This window comes from Papio anubis, chromosome 16, assembly GCF_008728515.1.
Source record: "Papio anubis isolate 15944 chromosome 16, Panubis1.0, whole genome shotgun sequence".
In the NCBI taxonomy this organism is placed as follows: Eukaryota; Metazoa; Chordata; class Mammalia; order Primates; family Cercopithecidae; genus Papio; species Papio anubis.
The window spans coordinates 65,928,475-65,942,664 of record NC_044991.1 but is presented as its reverse complement, the minus strand read 5'-3'; the positions used below and the strand labels follow the sequence as shown (position 1 = coordinate 65,942,664).

The 14,190-nt window shown below is 50.0% G+C and overlaps 1 protein-coding gene across 1 annotated transcript in view; it reads right to left on the bottom strand.

The window, feature by feature from the left end:
- Positions 1-10,401: 10,401 nt before the first annotated feature.
- ARHGAP40 (Rho GTPase activating protein 40) overlaps positions 10,402-14,190 on the bottom strand; it is a 49,603-nt gene continuing 45,814 nt past the window's right edge. The window contains exons 13-15 of the mRNA XM_031656773.1: positions 13,849-14,018; positions 12,295-12,350; positions 10,402-11,273 (exon numbers count right to left, since the gene is read on the bottom strand). Coding sequence (XP_031512633.1) covers positions 11,182-11,273; positions 12,295-12,350; positions 13,849-14,018 — 318 coding nt within the window. The 3' untranslated portion in view covers positions 10,402-11,181. The remainder of the gene's footprint in view (positions 11,274-12,294; positions 12,351-13,848; positions 14,019-14,190) is intronic.

The following is a 14,190-nucleotide window of genomic DNA, read 5'->3' as shown; positions in this document are numbered from 1 at the left end:
ATTAGTTATGATGAGTTAGGAAGCTATTTGGCCTGGACCCCGATATCCTAAATCCTGGACCAACACCTACAAGCCCTGCAAAGTCACCTTGGAGATACAGGCACCAATGACAAGCCAGGTCATAGTTAAATTTTATAATTCGTGGGGGCTTTGGTCCCAGTGTCTTCTGTGGAAACACAGATCTGCTTCCCAATTCTGGTCCAAGTCTACTTCAGCCAAGGGGATCTCTTTCTTCTACGCTTGGGGTCCTGCAGACATAACTCTCCTGGCAACGGAGTATAGAGGCGTCGGCAGCTGGACCTTCTCTTAAAGTGAAATTGTGCGGCCAATATAAACAATGCTGAAAGAATTAGCTTCATGATATAGCCTTTCCACAATTAGAGATTATTTCCTTATACAAATCCAGATCAACTGAGAGGAAGAATCTGAATGTTTTAAGTACTCTTCGAATGTAGTGAAGTTCTAATAGAAATGAAAAGAGGGGACATGTCCTGTAAGGTGCTTTTCCCAGTAACCCACGTAATTTGCCAGCCTGTCCTTCACTTCCTTTACCAAGCATGGTGAGGAGTACAGAAGCCAACCAGGCCCAGGGGCTGGTCTGCTCAGCACCCAGGCCTTGAGGAAGTGTGGACACCCAGGTCTGTGAAACAGGAGGAAACCCGCTTCATGGGGTTGAAAGGCAGGAAGCGTGAGAAGCTCTTCCCACAGTTCCTGGTCTGTGCTGGGACCCGGGAGGTGCTAGCCATTGCTCTCAGCTCTTTAAATTTTAGCTCTCCTAAGAGGTTAAAGCGGGTCTAAGTTAGGTGGCCGTAGAGTGTAGGGTTCTTTTGTTTTTGGGTTTTTTTTTTAAGAGACGGAGTCCTGTCCTGTCACCCAGGCTGGAGTGCAGTCGTGCAATCATAGCTCACTGCACCTTTGAACTCCTGGGCTCTAGTGATCCTCCCACCTCAGCCTCCGGAGTAGCTGAGACTACAGGCAAGCGCCACCATGCCCGGCTGATTTTTAAATTTCTTGTAGAGGTGGGGTCTCCCTCTGTTGCTCAGGGTGGTCTCAAACTCCTGACCTCAAGCCATCCCCCCATCTCGGCTTCCCAAGGTGCCAGGATTACTGGCATGAGTTACGACACCCAATCAGGGTGCAGGGTTCTGTGAAGGGAAAAGGCAGACAGAATTTGGGGTATTTTTTTTTTTCTTTTCAATAGAGAAGAAAAATCTCACTGAAGGAGGAAAGTGGGGTCTTGGCTAATCATAGTCTATTTGCATTTCCCCATCCCCACCCCTGGTTTAACATCAGCTGCCGCCCCCACTCGCCTTCATCCCATGTGCTTTGTGCCCCCACCCCCGTGACTCATACTCCTCAGATCCATCAGGGCCCAATTGTTCTCCAGGCCTGCGGTCCAAAGCTCTTGATGGATTTAGTAATTGGGGTAATTACGGTAATTTTACCTTAAAGACAGGCAGCTGCAGATTTTCTATTGGGGAGCCCCCTCCCTGGGCCTCCTGCCAGCCAGTGTACAGGAACAATGACAAGTGGCTCCCACTCCCCTGCCCCAGAATGCAAAGTGGTTGGGGGTGGGGGTGGGGAGTTCTCAATAGAAGGCATCTCCCACCCTCTCAGCAGCCCTGGGAGGGAGGCAGGGGACAGCAGCATGGGTTTGCCAGGAATCATTTTCCTTTCTACCACCCCAGCCTTGGAAAAACTGAGACAAGGGGACTCCCCACCCCAGCCTACCAACATTCCCTGCACGTCTGTGGATGAAGTCCCTTATGGATCCCTAAAAGCTTCAATTCCACATATCCTGTGATCTCCAGGTGTGAGGAGCACGCAGGAATGATGGGTCTTTGGAGGTGGTGGCCCACACCTGCCCACAGCCAGGTACCAGGCAGCATTGTCCACCATTCCTGGAGCCAGAGCCTGGGATGCCCTGCCTCCAGCGGCAGACTAAGGAATATTCACCCCTGTCCCAGTGCTCTCAGGTGCCAAAGAGCCAAGAGCTAAGGAGGACTTGGGAGATGGAGACCTTTTCTGATTTCTGCTTAGAAAGCTTCTCAGAGAGGAAGAACTTGAATTAGGCCTTGAAGAACATATGAGACTCCTTTGGTGTGCCTGGAGCAGTGAGTCCCAAGCCTGTCTCTGGAGTAGATTAGCAGCACAGTCTCCTAAAGGAGGATTTGGGGGCTGCATTTGGGGGAGGCTGAGGATAAACCTAGGGCGGTCTCAGAATTCCCAGGTGGGGTAGCTTGATAGATTTAAATGTTTCCTGTCTTCCCAAATCTCTCAGGATCTATTTGCAACCCTTGCCCACTCTGTCCCCTGCCCACTTGCCTTCTCTCAATACCAGCCACACCAGCTATGCAGAGTCCATCTCAGGGCCTAACATGCTGTTCCTTCTGCCTGGGATGCCCTTCCAACTCTCACCCACTCACCTTTCAAACCTCAGCTTGATATCACTGCCCAAGAAACCTCCTGGGAAATCCCAGACCCAGTCCAGCCTGGGTGTTTGTGGCTCCCTGTCCTTCTTCATCACATTTACCATATTGTGAGTATAGAAAAATGTGTGTGATGACTGATTTCTTTTTCCACCCAAGTGCAAACTCCAAAAGGAAGGTCTGTGTGGTGTTGATTCAATGTTCCATTCCCAGTGCCTAACTCTCAGTAGACATTTTTGTTGATTGCATGTTGAAACTTTTCAACAGGCAGAAACTGGAGTGGTGGGAATGCATTCTAAGAAGAGGGGCCAATGTACACAGAGGCTGTGATACAGGAGCAGACAGAGTAAGTTCAGAGGACATTGGGGCCAAAAAGGGGAGGGGAGAGGGAACAAGGAGGCAGGCAGAATAGCTGGGAGGGGGCTCTCTCTGCTTCATGGGAGTTAGGGCTGGGCTTTTGGGTGGCCCCTGCTAGTGATGAGGGACCTTGATGAGTGTGAATCTCCTGCAAAGGTGTCTCCTGGAGACACTGTGCCTTGGAGCAAAGGGATGCTTCAATTGGGGATCTAGGGCCTGGGTGAAGGGCTGAGGGATCAAAGGTCAGATTAGGGACATGGTACCCTACATTAGCCCTATGGGTTTGTAGAAATTACCGAGAATGTTAACTCTGGTTAATCGAATTTCCAAATAAGTGAAGTAATATTGTCTACCCAATCCAGGTCTCTTAAGCTTGTGACTTCAGTGTGCTCCAACAAGTTCCGTGGATGGAGTCTTCCCTCCAACACACACAGACTGGATGGGCAGGGGAATGACCACTCAAAGCAGCCTTGAGCAGTAACTGACCATAATGGGGGCTTATTTTTTTTTAATTTATTTATTTTGACAAGATCTCGCTCTGTCACCCAGGCTGGAGTACAGTGGAGTGATCATGGCTTACTGCAACCTTGACCTCCTGGGCTCAAGAGATCCTCCCACCTCAGCCTCCTGAGTAACAGGGACCACAGGCATGTACCACCATATCCAGTTAATTTTTAATGTTTTTAAACTGTAGAGATGGGGTCTTCTATGTTGCCTTGGCTGGTCTTGAACTCCTGGGCTCAAGTGATCCTCTTGCCTCGGCCCCCAAAGTGCTAGGATTACAGGCGTGAGTCACTATGCCCAGCCTAGAGGGGCTTTTCAATACCCCTGCTTCCTTGCTTCCCAGTGGTAACCAACCCTAAGAAGTATCTCCACAGTCTCCCTGGGTTCCCCAGTGGGATTCAGCTCCAGTCACCCACACGGTAGCTCGTGCGATGCAGTAGCTGGTATGAAGTGGTAGCTGGTGTGACGCAGTAACTGGTGTGATGCGGTAGCTGGTGTGATGACACGCTGCTTACTGGGGCCTTCCCTTCCCTGTCTCACGTCCCCACTCCCCTGCTGCCATTTCCTTCGCCTCCCACATAAATGACTTTCACTGGAGTCCTTGTCTCAGTGCCTGCTTCTGGGGACCCGCACTGAGACACTGCCAAGCCAGGTTATGCCCGCAGGGCACTCTAGGGACTTCCAATGGAATATCCAAGGCCTGGGCTCCACTCCTACCTTGGCCACTACAGGCAGAGCACCCCTCTGTGGGGTCCACATGCGCCATTTGGCCTCACTGTGGTCTTCGTGGCACTAGACCTTCGTGACACTAGGCCAGACTGGTGCTCCCTGTGTCCTGGGGCTACCTGGACTTGCTGGGGACAGGCTACATTGGGCAACCAGAAGGCATGACCAGTGTGACATGAGAGCATCACTGAATGGCCAGGGAGGGCTCAGCCCAGTCTGCCAGCACTGGGGAAATGAGGGCAGTCGTAGCTGCAGAATTTGTCAACTTGTCCTGCTTCTTACCTCTCTCCTGAGGGTCCCATTTTTCCACCTCGCCCACCTCCCACAGGGCCAATGAATGGCCCGGATCCTCCTAGGATTGGACCCCAAAGGCCTCGTCCACACTCCTGGCCAGACAGTCACTGCCTCCATTGGAGATGGGTACAAAGGAAGGGGTCTGGGTGGAAACCGAGAGAGAGAGAGAGAGAGAGAAAACTAGAGCGAGCTCCTGGCGAACCTGATTCATCCCTTAGCCCAGGCTGTCCTGACAATCCCTCTGACCTGCACACAACAGAATCGTTGACAAGGGCTTTGGCCGAGATCTTTCTGTTCCCTTCATCTGCAGAGCCCTTCTCCCAGCTCATCCCGTGGCTGACCCTTTCTCATCATTTTGATGTCAGTTCAAGGGTCACCTCCTCAGAGAGGTCACATCCACCCCACCTCAGCACCCATGGCTCCTGTCCATGCTGATGGCTTTCTACTGCCAGCACATGGGACTCTCTGCCTAGGGTCTTGCTCTGGCAGAGGAGGGTGCTGAGCCTGCCTGGGGGAACAGTTAGAAATGCCGGGGGACAAACGCCCTGGGAGTAGCCCTCCACCAGTAAGTGGTGGGGGTTGGTGGTTAACACTCTCCCTTCTTTACTCCTCGGTTGGCACATGTCAGCGGCATATTCTACATGGCTTCCCGGGGACCCCTGCAGCGTGGAGCCCCAGTTGCCTGAAGCCGTAACCTGCTCTTTAGCACATCTTTACTGGCTTCTCCCCTCCCCACCTCACTTCCCCATTCCTCCACTGGCTCTTTCTGGGATCACCTCCCAAATAAGCACCTTGCCCGCTGGTTCCTGGTTCAGGGTCTGATTCTGAGGGCACTCAATCTAAGACCCTTCCCTGGCCCCTCAAAGCAAAGATTCACCACATTCCCCACATCCTCTCTCCTCTCTGTTTTATTTTTCTCAGCAGAATTGTATCACAATATAAAAATATTTTCATTTCTAGGTTAGTATATCTCTCGCTCGCTAGTCTGTGAGTTCCACAAGGGCTAGGACCTTCCTTGATTTGCTCATCACTGTGGCCCCAGCCTAGCCCAGTGCCAGGCACACAGTAGGTGCTTGATATAATTGTTGCGTGACAGTAGGTTCCCTCATTTCATCCTCACCATCCTCTTTGGTGATGTAGAAAGAGCAAACTGAATCTCTAGGAGTGTAGAAATTCGGTTTGCAAATTACCTGCAAATTTTGGGTTGGGCAAATTACCTGCAGCCCCGTAGCACTAAATGCAGCCTCTCCCAGGAAAGCACGCACCTGAGGGCCAGGTGAGACACCATCCCTGCTGAGGTTCATTTCCGCCCTTTGTCCAAGGAAACTCTCTTGTTTGAAGACATCTTTACAAATTCCATCCTCCTTCCTCTCAGAAGATGGAGGCAGCAAGGAGCTTGTATTAGTTTGCTAAGGCTCCTATAACAAACACCACAGGTTGTCTTAAACAACAGAAATCTATTTTCTCACAGTTCTGGAGGTAGGAAACCCAAGATCAAGGTGCCAGAAAATGTGGGTTTTGGTGAGGCTTCTCCTGGCTCACAGACAGTTGCCACCTCACTATGTCCTTGTGCCACCTGTCCTCTGCTCTCATGGGAAGAGAGACAGCTCTGGTGTCTCTTCCTCTTCTTGTAAAGACACCAGTCCTACTGGATGAGGGTGCTACCCTTAGGACCTCATTTGACCTTCATTACTTCTTTAAAGGCCTTATTGCCAAACACAGTCACCTTGAGAATCAGGGATTCAATATATGAATTTTGGTAGGACACGATTCCATTCACAACAGAGCTCCTTAAGAGAAACATGATGCCAGCCCATGCTGGCCCAGACTGCAAAGAGCCCAGAGGAGCTGGGCACCCACTGTGAGCTGAGCTAACCCAGTGGTGGAGCTGGTGCAGGATCATCAATCACGACGATGCCACGGAGTAGAAAAAGATGAGCCCTCAGATAGCACCGAAGATGAATGGAGAAACTGACATGTGATTAAACTGGGATCTTCTGCTGGTGGCTGACAGCCCACTCTGAGTGCAAAGTTAGCACAGCCGGGCCTGGGCTCTCGGCACTCACAGAGGCACCTGCCTCACCTCCTGCCAAGGGTAAATTATTTTCCCTCCAACCACACAACGTCCTGTCATCCCGACACTGGGAATGAGTGAATGAGGTGCGCAAGGGGACCGGCACAGGTGCTGGGAAGCACAGGAGGATAATACCATTAGTCACTATTTCAGGCTGTCTTGCCTTTGTTAACAATTAATAATAATAATGAGAGTGCTGGTTGAGCACTTGCTGTAAGTACTTCAGATACATTTTCTCATTTTCATACATGAATCCAGGGAAGTGAGAGTTAAATAAGTTGGTGAGGGCAACAGCTTCTGGAGCAAACAAAGGGACAGAGAGGGATTCATCCATTTATTCATTCATTCATTTATCCAGCCAATTTTTATTGAGCACCTACTAGTACCATTATATCCACATCATATCCATTATATCCATAGAAGTGAGAAAAGCCCACATGGTCTCTGCCTTCATGGGGCTACATCCTAGTCAGGGAGACAGACAATACAAAACTGACTCAATAAGATAATTTAGGATACTAATAAATGCTAGGAAGAAAATAAGATGATGCCAGAGAAAGTGACAGAAGAAGCAACCTCAGATAGGGTGGTCAGAGACGGCCTCTCAAAGGAAAGGACATCTGAGCTGAGATCCGAAGGTGAAAGGAGCAGGCCATGGAAGTAGCTGGGGGAAGAGTGTCGTGGACAGAGAGAACAGCAGGTGCAAAAGCTCAAAGCAGAAATTAACTTGGGATGTCTGAGGAGTTGGAAGGAGGCTCATGTGGCTGGCTCTGCAAAGTAAGGCGGAGGGTGGGGGGAGTGTAAGTGAAGTGGCATCAGAGACAGAGCTTCATAGGCCAGGGTAAAGAGTTGGGATATTTGTTTAATGGGATCCCTCTGGAAGGTTTTCAGCAGGAGGGCTTTCAGTAAGATTGAATTTATACTTTTAAAGGCCCACAGTGGCTGCTATATATGGAGAATAGAGAGGAAAGCAAGAAGGGAGAGTAGTTAAAAGGCATGGAGGCCATCAAGGCCTTGCACTATCTGGCGTCAAGACGTAAACTCTTAACTATTTCAGATTATCAACATTCTCATCAGTCACCATCACCACCACCATCATCACCACCACCACCACCATCATTATCATCACCACCACCACTACTACCACAACCACCACCAGCACCATCACAATCATCATCATTACCATCATCAACACCACCACTAACATCATCATCATTTCCATCACCACCACCACCATCATCACCACCAACATAAAAATCATAATCACCATCATCACCACTGCCGCCACCAGCACCACCACCATGATCACTATTATCCAAGGCATTGAGATGATAGTGGTTTGGATTAGGATGGTAGCAGGAACAAAGGAGTGAAGTGGGTGGATTGGAGTATATTTTGGAGGGAGATCCAAAAGGCTTGTAGGTAGACCATGGGAGGCAGAGAGGACATTGGTGAACAGAAGCAGCAACTCTGGCTGAATCCCTTGGTACCTCCCCCAACTTGAATAATTTGTCCAATTTTCCTACTGCTGTTCTTGACTCTTCTTGCTGTCACCTACCAGGCACTTGATCTTGTTTCAGGAAATCATTGTATGACTGAAAAAGCCTGGATTTGGAATCAGGCATCCAAGTTTCTCACCCTGTGTGTGACTCTGAATCCATGGTTTAACTTGTCTGAAACTCAGTTTCTTCATCCGTAAAGTGGAACTATGGTATAACACTCACCTCATAGGATCATGAGGCTAGTGCTGGGCTAAATTCATGCTTCATTACATCTTGGTTCTTCAGATGGGGCCGCTGGGGAAACTGAGGCTGGCCACTCAGAGGCTGTTAACCAGCTACAAGCTTCAAATGCCCTATTGAGGAATTCCAGGACAGATGTCAATCCCTCCTTACTAGGTCTCCTTGGTTTAAAAGAAATACCTTCTCTCTGATTCTGAGATTATTTGTATTGTGGGATGGGGGAGGGAGGAAGGGACATTGAGGAAGTGACTATTACCAAAACACTTTTAAATATGGGTATTTAAGGCAAAACAGTTCAGATTTACGGTCTAAAATAGTAGAGCTTGCATCTTGACACCAGACTAACCTGTCACTTACCAGTCATGCAAACAAGTAGTGTTAACTTTCCAAGCCTTGGTTTTTCCTCTCCTATAAAAAGGGAATAATAATGTGTCACATAGGGTTGTTGTAAGAATCAAAGGAATTAATATCTGTAAAATGTCGGGTGCACAGTAACTGCTTAGTGACAGCTGCCATCATCATCATCGTTGCCAAAACTAAGACACTGGATTATTGTGAAGATTAAACTTGTCAAGCTCTTGGCATCATCACCATCAGCAGCAGTAACAGCAGCGGCATCACCATCATTATCATCACCATTAGCATCATCATTATCATCACCATCATTGCCATCACCATCATTACATTATTACCCTCACCATCATCATCTTTACCATCAGCATCATCATCATCATCACCATCAGTGCATCACCATCGTCATAACCATCAAAACCATCAGTAGCATCACCACCACCAGCAGCAGCAGCATCACCATCGTAATCACCACCATCATCACCATCAGCAGCATTACCATCACCACAATCAGCAGCATCACCATCATTATCCCCACCATCACCACCATCAGCAGCATCACCATCATCATCCCCACCATCACCACCATGAGCAGCATCACCATCATCCCCACCATCAGCAGCATCACCATCATTATCCCTACCATCACCACCATCAGCAGCATCACCATCATCATCCCCATCATCATCACCATCAGCACCACCATCACCACCATGAGCAGCATCACCATCATCATCCCCATCATCATCACCATCAGCAGCACCACCATCACCACCATCATCATCCCCACCATCATCACCATCAGCAGCATCGCCATCATCATCCCCACCATCATCACCATCAGCAGCACCACCATCACCACCATCAGCTAGCATCACCATCATCACCATCAGCAGCATCACCATCACCACCATCAGCAGTATCACCATCATCATCATTACCATCACCACCACAACCACAGCAGCATCAGCATTGCCATCACCATCAGCAGCAGTGGCGGTATCTCACCATCATTGCGTCACAGGGTGAAGCAGGTGCTGTTGATGCCCATCCATATCCCTGTAGCACTTGCCATCTGTGTACAGTGGCCAATGTCTAGTTGCCAGTATCTGTATCTCTTCTTGAGGGCTTTCTCTGAGTATTGGAGAACACTGTGCGTGTGCTCTGGCAGGCGGAAGTACCAGGAAACAAATACCTACACTCCTCCGGAGCAGCCTTCAACCAATGACTCACAGGAGTTGAATAAACACACTGGCTCCCTTGCCCCTTGAGTAGGGTAACTCTAAGAGACATCTTCCACATTGGTGTTTCTCAGAGTTCTCCAGTGGAATTAAGCTCGAGACGCCCCCAGTGGTAGCTTGCTTGTGATTGGGCACCCTTTTATAGACTCCCTCCCCCTCTTTCTCTCATATCCCCACTCTCTTGCATTTCTTAGGACCAGTATTTGCACTTGAATCTTTGCCTCACATTTTGCTTCTGGGGGAACCCAAACCGAAGACACTGGATTATTGTGAAGATTAAATTTGTGAACCTCTTGGCACATGTTAGATGCTCAGTAAACTCATTGTTAAATGAACAAATAAGCGAAGCCTCACCTGGTCTGAGGATACAGATCCAGGGCCGAGGAAAGGAGGAAGGGCAAGACCTGGGACTGTAAGAGATGAGAGGATTCCCAGAGAGGCTGTCCCTGCAATGCCCCCACCCTTCAGCAACAGCTGTCATTACTCTATGCCTCCGCATTCTGAGTTTTCTTCCTGTCCCCCCGGTGGTTGTGGGTTCAAGGCGTGGCTGGACCACATGGGCCAGAGCCCTTTGAGCAGCTCAGCAAGATGCTCTCGTCACCAAGCTCCCATGTCAACTCGCTGGAAGGACAACACCCACTGAGCGCGGGACTGGAGAGAAAAACACCTAGGCAAAGTAAGCGTGACATTGAACTTGTGCCTTTAATGTTTAAACAATTTAAATATCGTATTACAAAATGACAAGGTTATACAAATCAACATGTAAAGCATGAGAGTTGTGAAGCGAAGTCTTCCTCTGCCCAGTTCTCCTGGGGCTGATCATGGCTGCGATGTTGGCTTCCTCTCCCTGAGGCCCCAGCTCCTCATCCTTGAAGGACTCTGAGAGGGCAAGGGACTTGTCCAAGGTCATAGAGCTCTCCTGGTCTTGTTTCTGGTGCTGCTGCCACTACACATTGTAGGGCCACTTTCAAAACAATCTTACCTGGGGGGAAAAAAATCCAACTATCTCTTGATAGAGGTGCTGCATTTTTAAATTTCCTCCAGTCTAGAAGCCATGGACAGAAGCCCATGGAGATCCAAGTGCCCCAAGTGATGGTGTCATAACAGCAAGCTTGATGTAGGAAGCAACTCTCCGGAGAGCTAGGGGGTGGAGGGGAGCGAGGGCTTTGTGTGCGTGGTTAAAACATGAGAACAGTGAAGGGAAGTTCTTCCCCTGTCCAGTTCTCCCAGGGCTGTGTTGGCTTCCCCTCCCTGAGGCCCTGGCCCCTCATCCCCTCTGAGTGGAGAGAGCACTAGTCCTGAGTCTATTTCTGAGGGGTCTGAGAGGCATTTCAGAGAACGATGCCTTGGAAGAAAACTCAGACCTTCCCTTGAAATAGCTTTGTTCTCATGCTGGGTACATGGACACAGAGCCAGCAGGGGAGAGGAGGAGGCATCCAGGCTGCTCCTGAGAGTCGCAGGGTTTAGGTGGGGCTCTGTTTAAGGACCCACTCGCCATGTGGGTTGGCACGGTACAGATCTAAGAGGTAGGCATCTGGGTCCAGGCGATGCTCATCTGTGGGAAGAAGGGGTGAAGGAGGTTGAGTGGGAGGCTATGGGAGACGCTGTTCCCCTGCGCAGAGCCCTTCATCAGGCAGAGCACTGTCCCCTGGCTGTATGCATTTTAACTGCTACAGCTCACAGTTACCTCTTCTGCTGGAGGACTGAGCTCCGCTGAGGGAAGATGCCTTGCCAGAAAAGTGACATCCCCTCCCCCTGGGAAAGCCCACAGTCGAAGACCGATGGACACAGACTACCAAAGACTAGTCTCCTTGCCTCAAAATGCAACCACTCTGATGTGATTTGTGCTCTAGAGCCCCCTAGTGGATCAGGCCAAGCTCCAGGATGCAGACACTCCTGGTCCCTGCCCTTTCCCTATCCTCCTTCACTCCTTCCCTTGGAACCCTTTTCTTGAGGGGCACCCGCTCAGTGCATCATGTACTACTGATGCCATGTCTTAGCCTCTGCTTCTTGGCCAGTGGCCCTCAAAGTGTGGCCCCTCGACCAGCAGCATCCGCAACTTCTGGGAACTCATCAGAAACACACATTCTCAGGCCCCACCATCTGTGTCTTAGCCCTCCAGGGGATCCTGAGGTTCCGGTAAAGTCTGAGGATCATTGTTCTAGAGAATGCAAAGGGAAACAGCTGCCCATCCTTGGTTCCCACAGAGCCAGGGACCTCCCAGAGCCGGACATTTATTTGCAGAATTCCTTGGCCAGGGATGAGGTCCATCCCATCTAGGGTGTCCCAGAGGAGTCAGTTTCAACTGCCAACCTTGACACTAAACAAACCTTCTGCCTCTCTCTGCCAGCCTGAGGCCAGCTCCAGGCAAAATCCAAACTCTAGGATAGGCTCCTAAGACTTGCACTTTAACCCTACAGCAGGACTCTGCCTGAATTCATTGGACATAGAGGCCTGAGGGGAAGGCTTATCTCCAGGCAGACTCTGGCCTCCCCCAGAAGGGCTCAGTGAAACTCTGAGGTCGAAGAATTCCCAGGGACCTGGGCTCCGTTCCCGTTTCCAACAGTAGAACTTACTGATATTCCCTCCAACTTCATAGAGGAGGATGTTGGCTGATTCCATGGGCCTGTGGCTGTAAAACAGAGAAAGGAAAAAAAAAACTCCTGCCTTTTCCTTCTAGAAACAGCAAGACCAACAACTGTGATGGCCCCCAGGTCTGGAAAGGGCAGTCCTCACTGATTTTCGGTCCCACTGGGGAGAAGACGTATAAGGACCCTCCTGAGAGAGCTGGAGCCAGTGACAGAGTCCCGCAACCAGGGGCTGGGGAGAGGTAGCTGGAGGGCACGTGGTGAGGCTCAACCAGAGGTGCACCCCGCTGCGAGGCTCCTTCCTTCCGGGCATCAGAATGGAGACTGCGAGGGCAGGGGAATGAGTGGTGACAGATGGGGACAGGAGCCTGCGGTGAGGGGAAGATTTTGTGTCAAGATGGATTATGGACATTGTATGATTACATATGATAATTATGCTTATCATGTAAGAATCACAATTATTATATGATAATTATGGGTATCCTGAGTTCAATTCCACGGCCTCTTATCTGCCATGTGGCCTCAAGCAAGCCCCTTCTCTTTTCTGAGTCTTAGTGCTCCCATCTGTTCAAGAAGGAGCTGAACCGGACAGTTGCTGAAGATGACAGTCTGAGGATTCCTTGTGCCAATGCCAAGAAGGAAACTCTTGAGGGCTCAGGCTGTTTCCTGTACCCTGGGAATGATGGCTGCACATCAGCCCCCGACCTTCTTCCAGATCCTTGGCCAGGCTCTGCTCCTTGCTGCAGAACCTTTGCCGTGCAGTTTTCTGTGCCAGGAAGCTTCACCTCGCTCCCAGACGACACCAGCTTCCTTGTCTTCTAGACACATTATTCCCTGTATTTCTTGTGAAACCTAATATAGTTTGTAACTTGATCTTTGGTTCGTGACTATTTGCTTTATGTCCAGCTCTTCCTCAGGGCTGTGGGCTCTTAAGAGCAGGGCCTCTGTCTGTTCTTTTCATGCCTAGTCTATAATTATCTTAATACATGGTGGGCCAGGTGCGGTGGCTCACGCCTGTAATCCCAGCACTTTGGGAGGCTGAGCTGGGCAGATCACTTGAGGTCAGGAGTTTGACACCAGCCTGGCTAACACGGTAAAACCCTATCTCTACTAAAAATACAAAAAAATTAGCCAGGCATGGTGGCAGACACCTGTAATCCCAGCTACTTGGGAGGCCGAGGCAGGAAAATCGCTTCAACCTGGGAGGAGGAGGTTGCAGTGAGCCAAGATCGCGCCACTGCCCTCCAGCTTAGGTGACAGAGTGAGACTCCATCTCAAAACAAAACAAACAAACAGAAAAACATGGTGCCTGGTGGTGGGCATTCATTAAATACTATTAAAATGAATGACTGAGTGGTAGTCATAATGATTATTACTTGGAGCCAAGAAGCTCTCTAAGGTTGGAGAACCCATCTGACCACCCCAGAAAGGGAAGGCCAGGCCAGGCCAACAGCATGTGTAACTCCCTGGTGGCCTTCAGCTCCGGGGTGCAGAGCCCTCCCTGCAGGGGAGGGGCTCCTGCCTCCAGGAGGTGCCCCTTACTGTAGAAGGAGGCTGTTCATGTCCTCACTGCCTTCTTGACCCTTGGAACCAGTGCTGAGGTGCTCTGTGAACTGCCTCAGGACGTGGGCCACTTTGGTGCTGGGGGTGAGAGGCACCTTCAAGGGATCCTTGATAGGCCAGACCACCTGGATCTTTGCCACCTTGGGAGTCTGCAGAGAAAGAGAGGAAGATCCATATACACAGGAGCCTGCATGCCTGGAGTTCAAACATGGATGCATAAACATGCATACATGGCACTTACACAAATGCCCACGCTGAAAATCACAAGACGCCACATACACACACACGCACACGCATGCCGGCCACTTGGGCACAGATCAC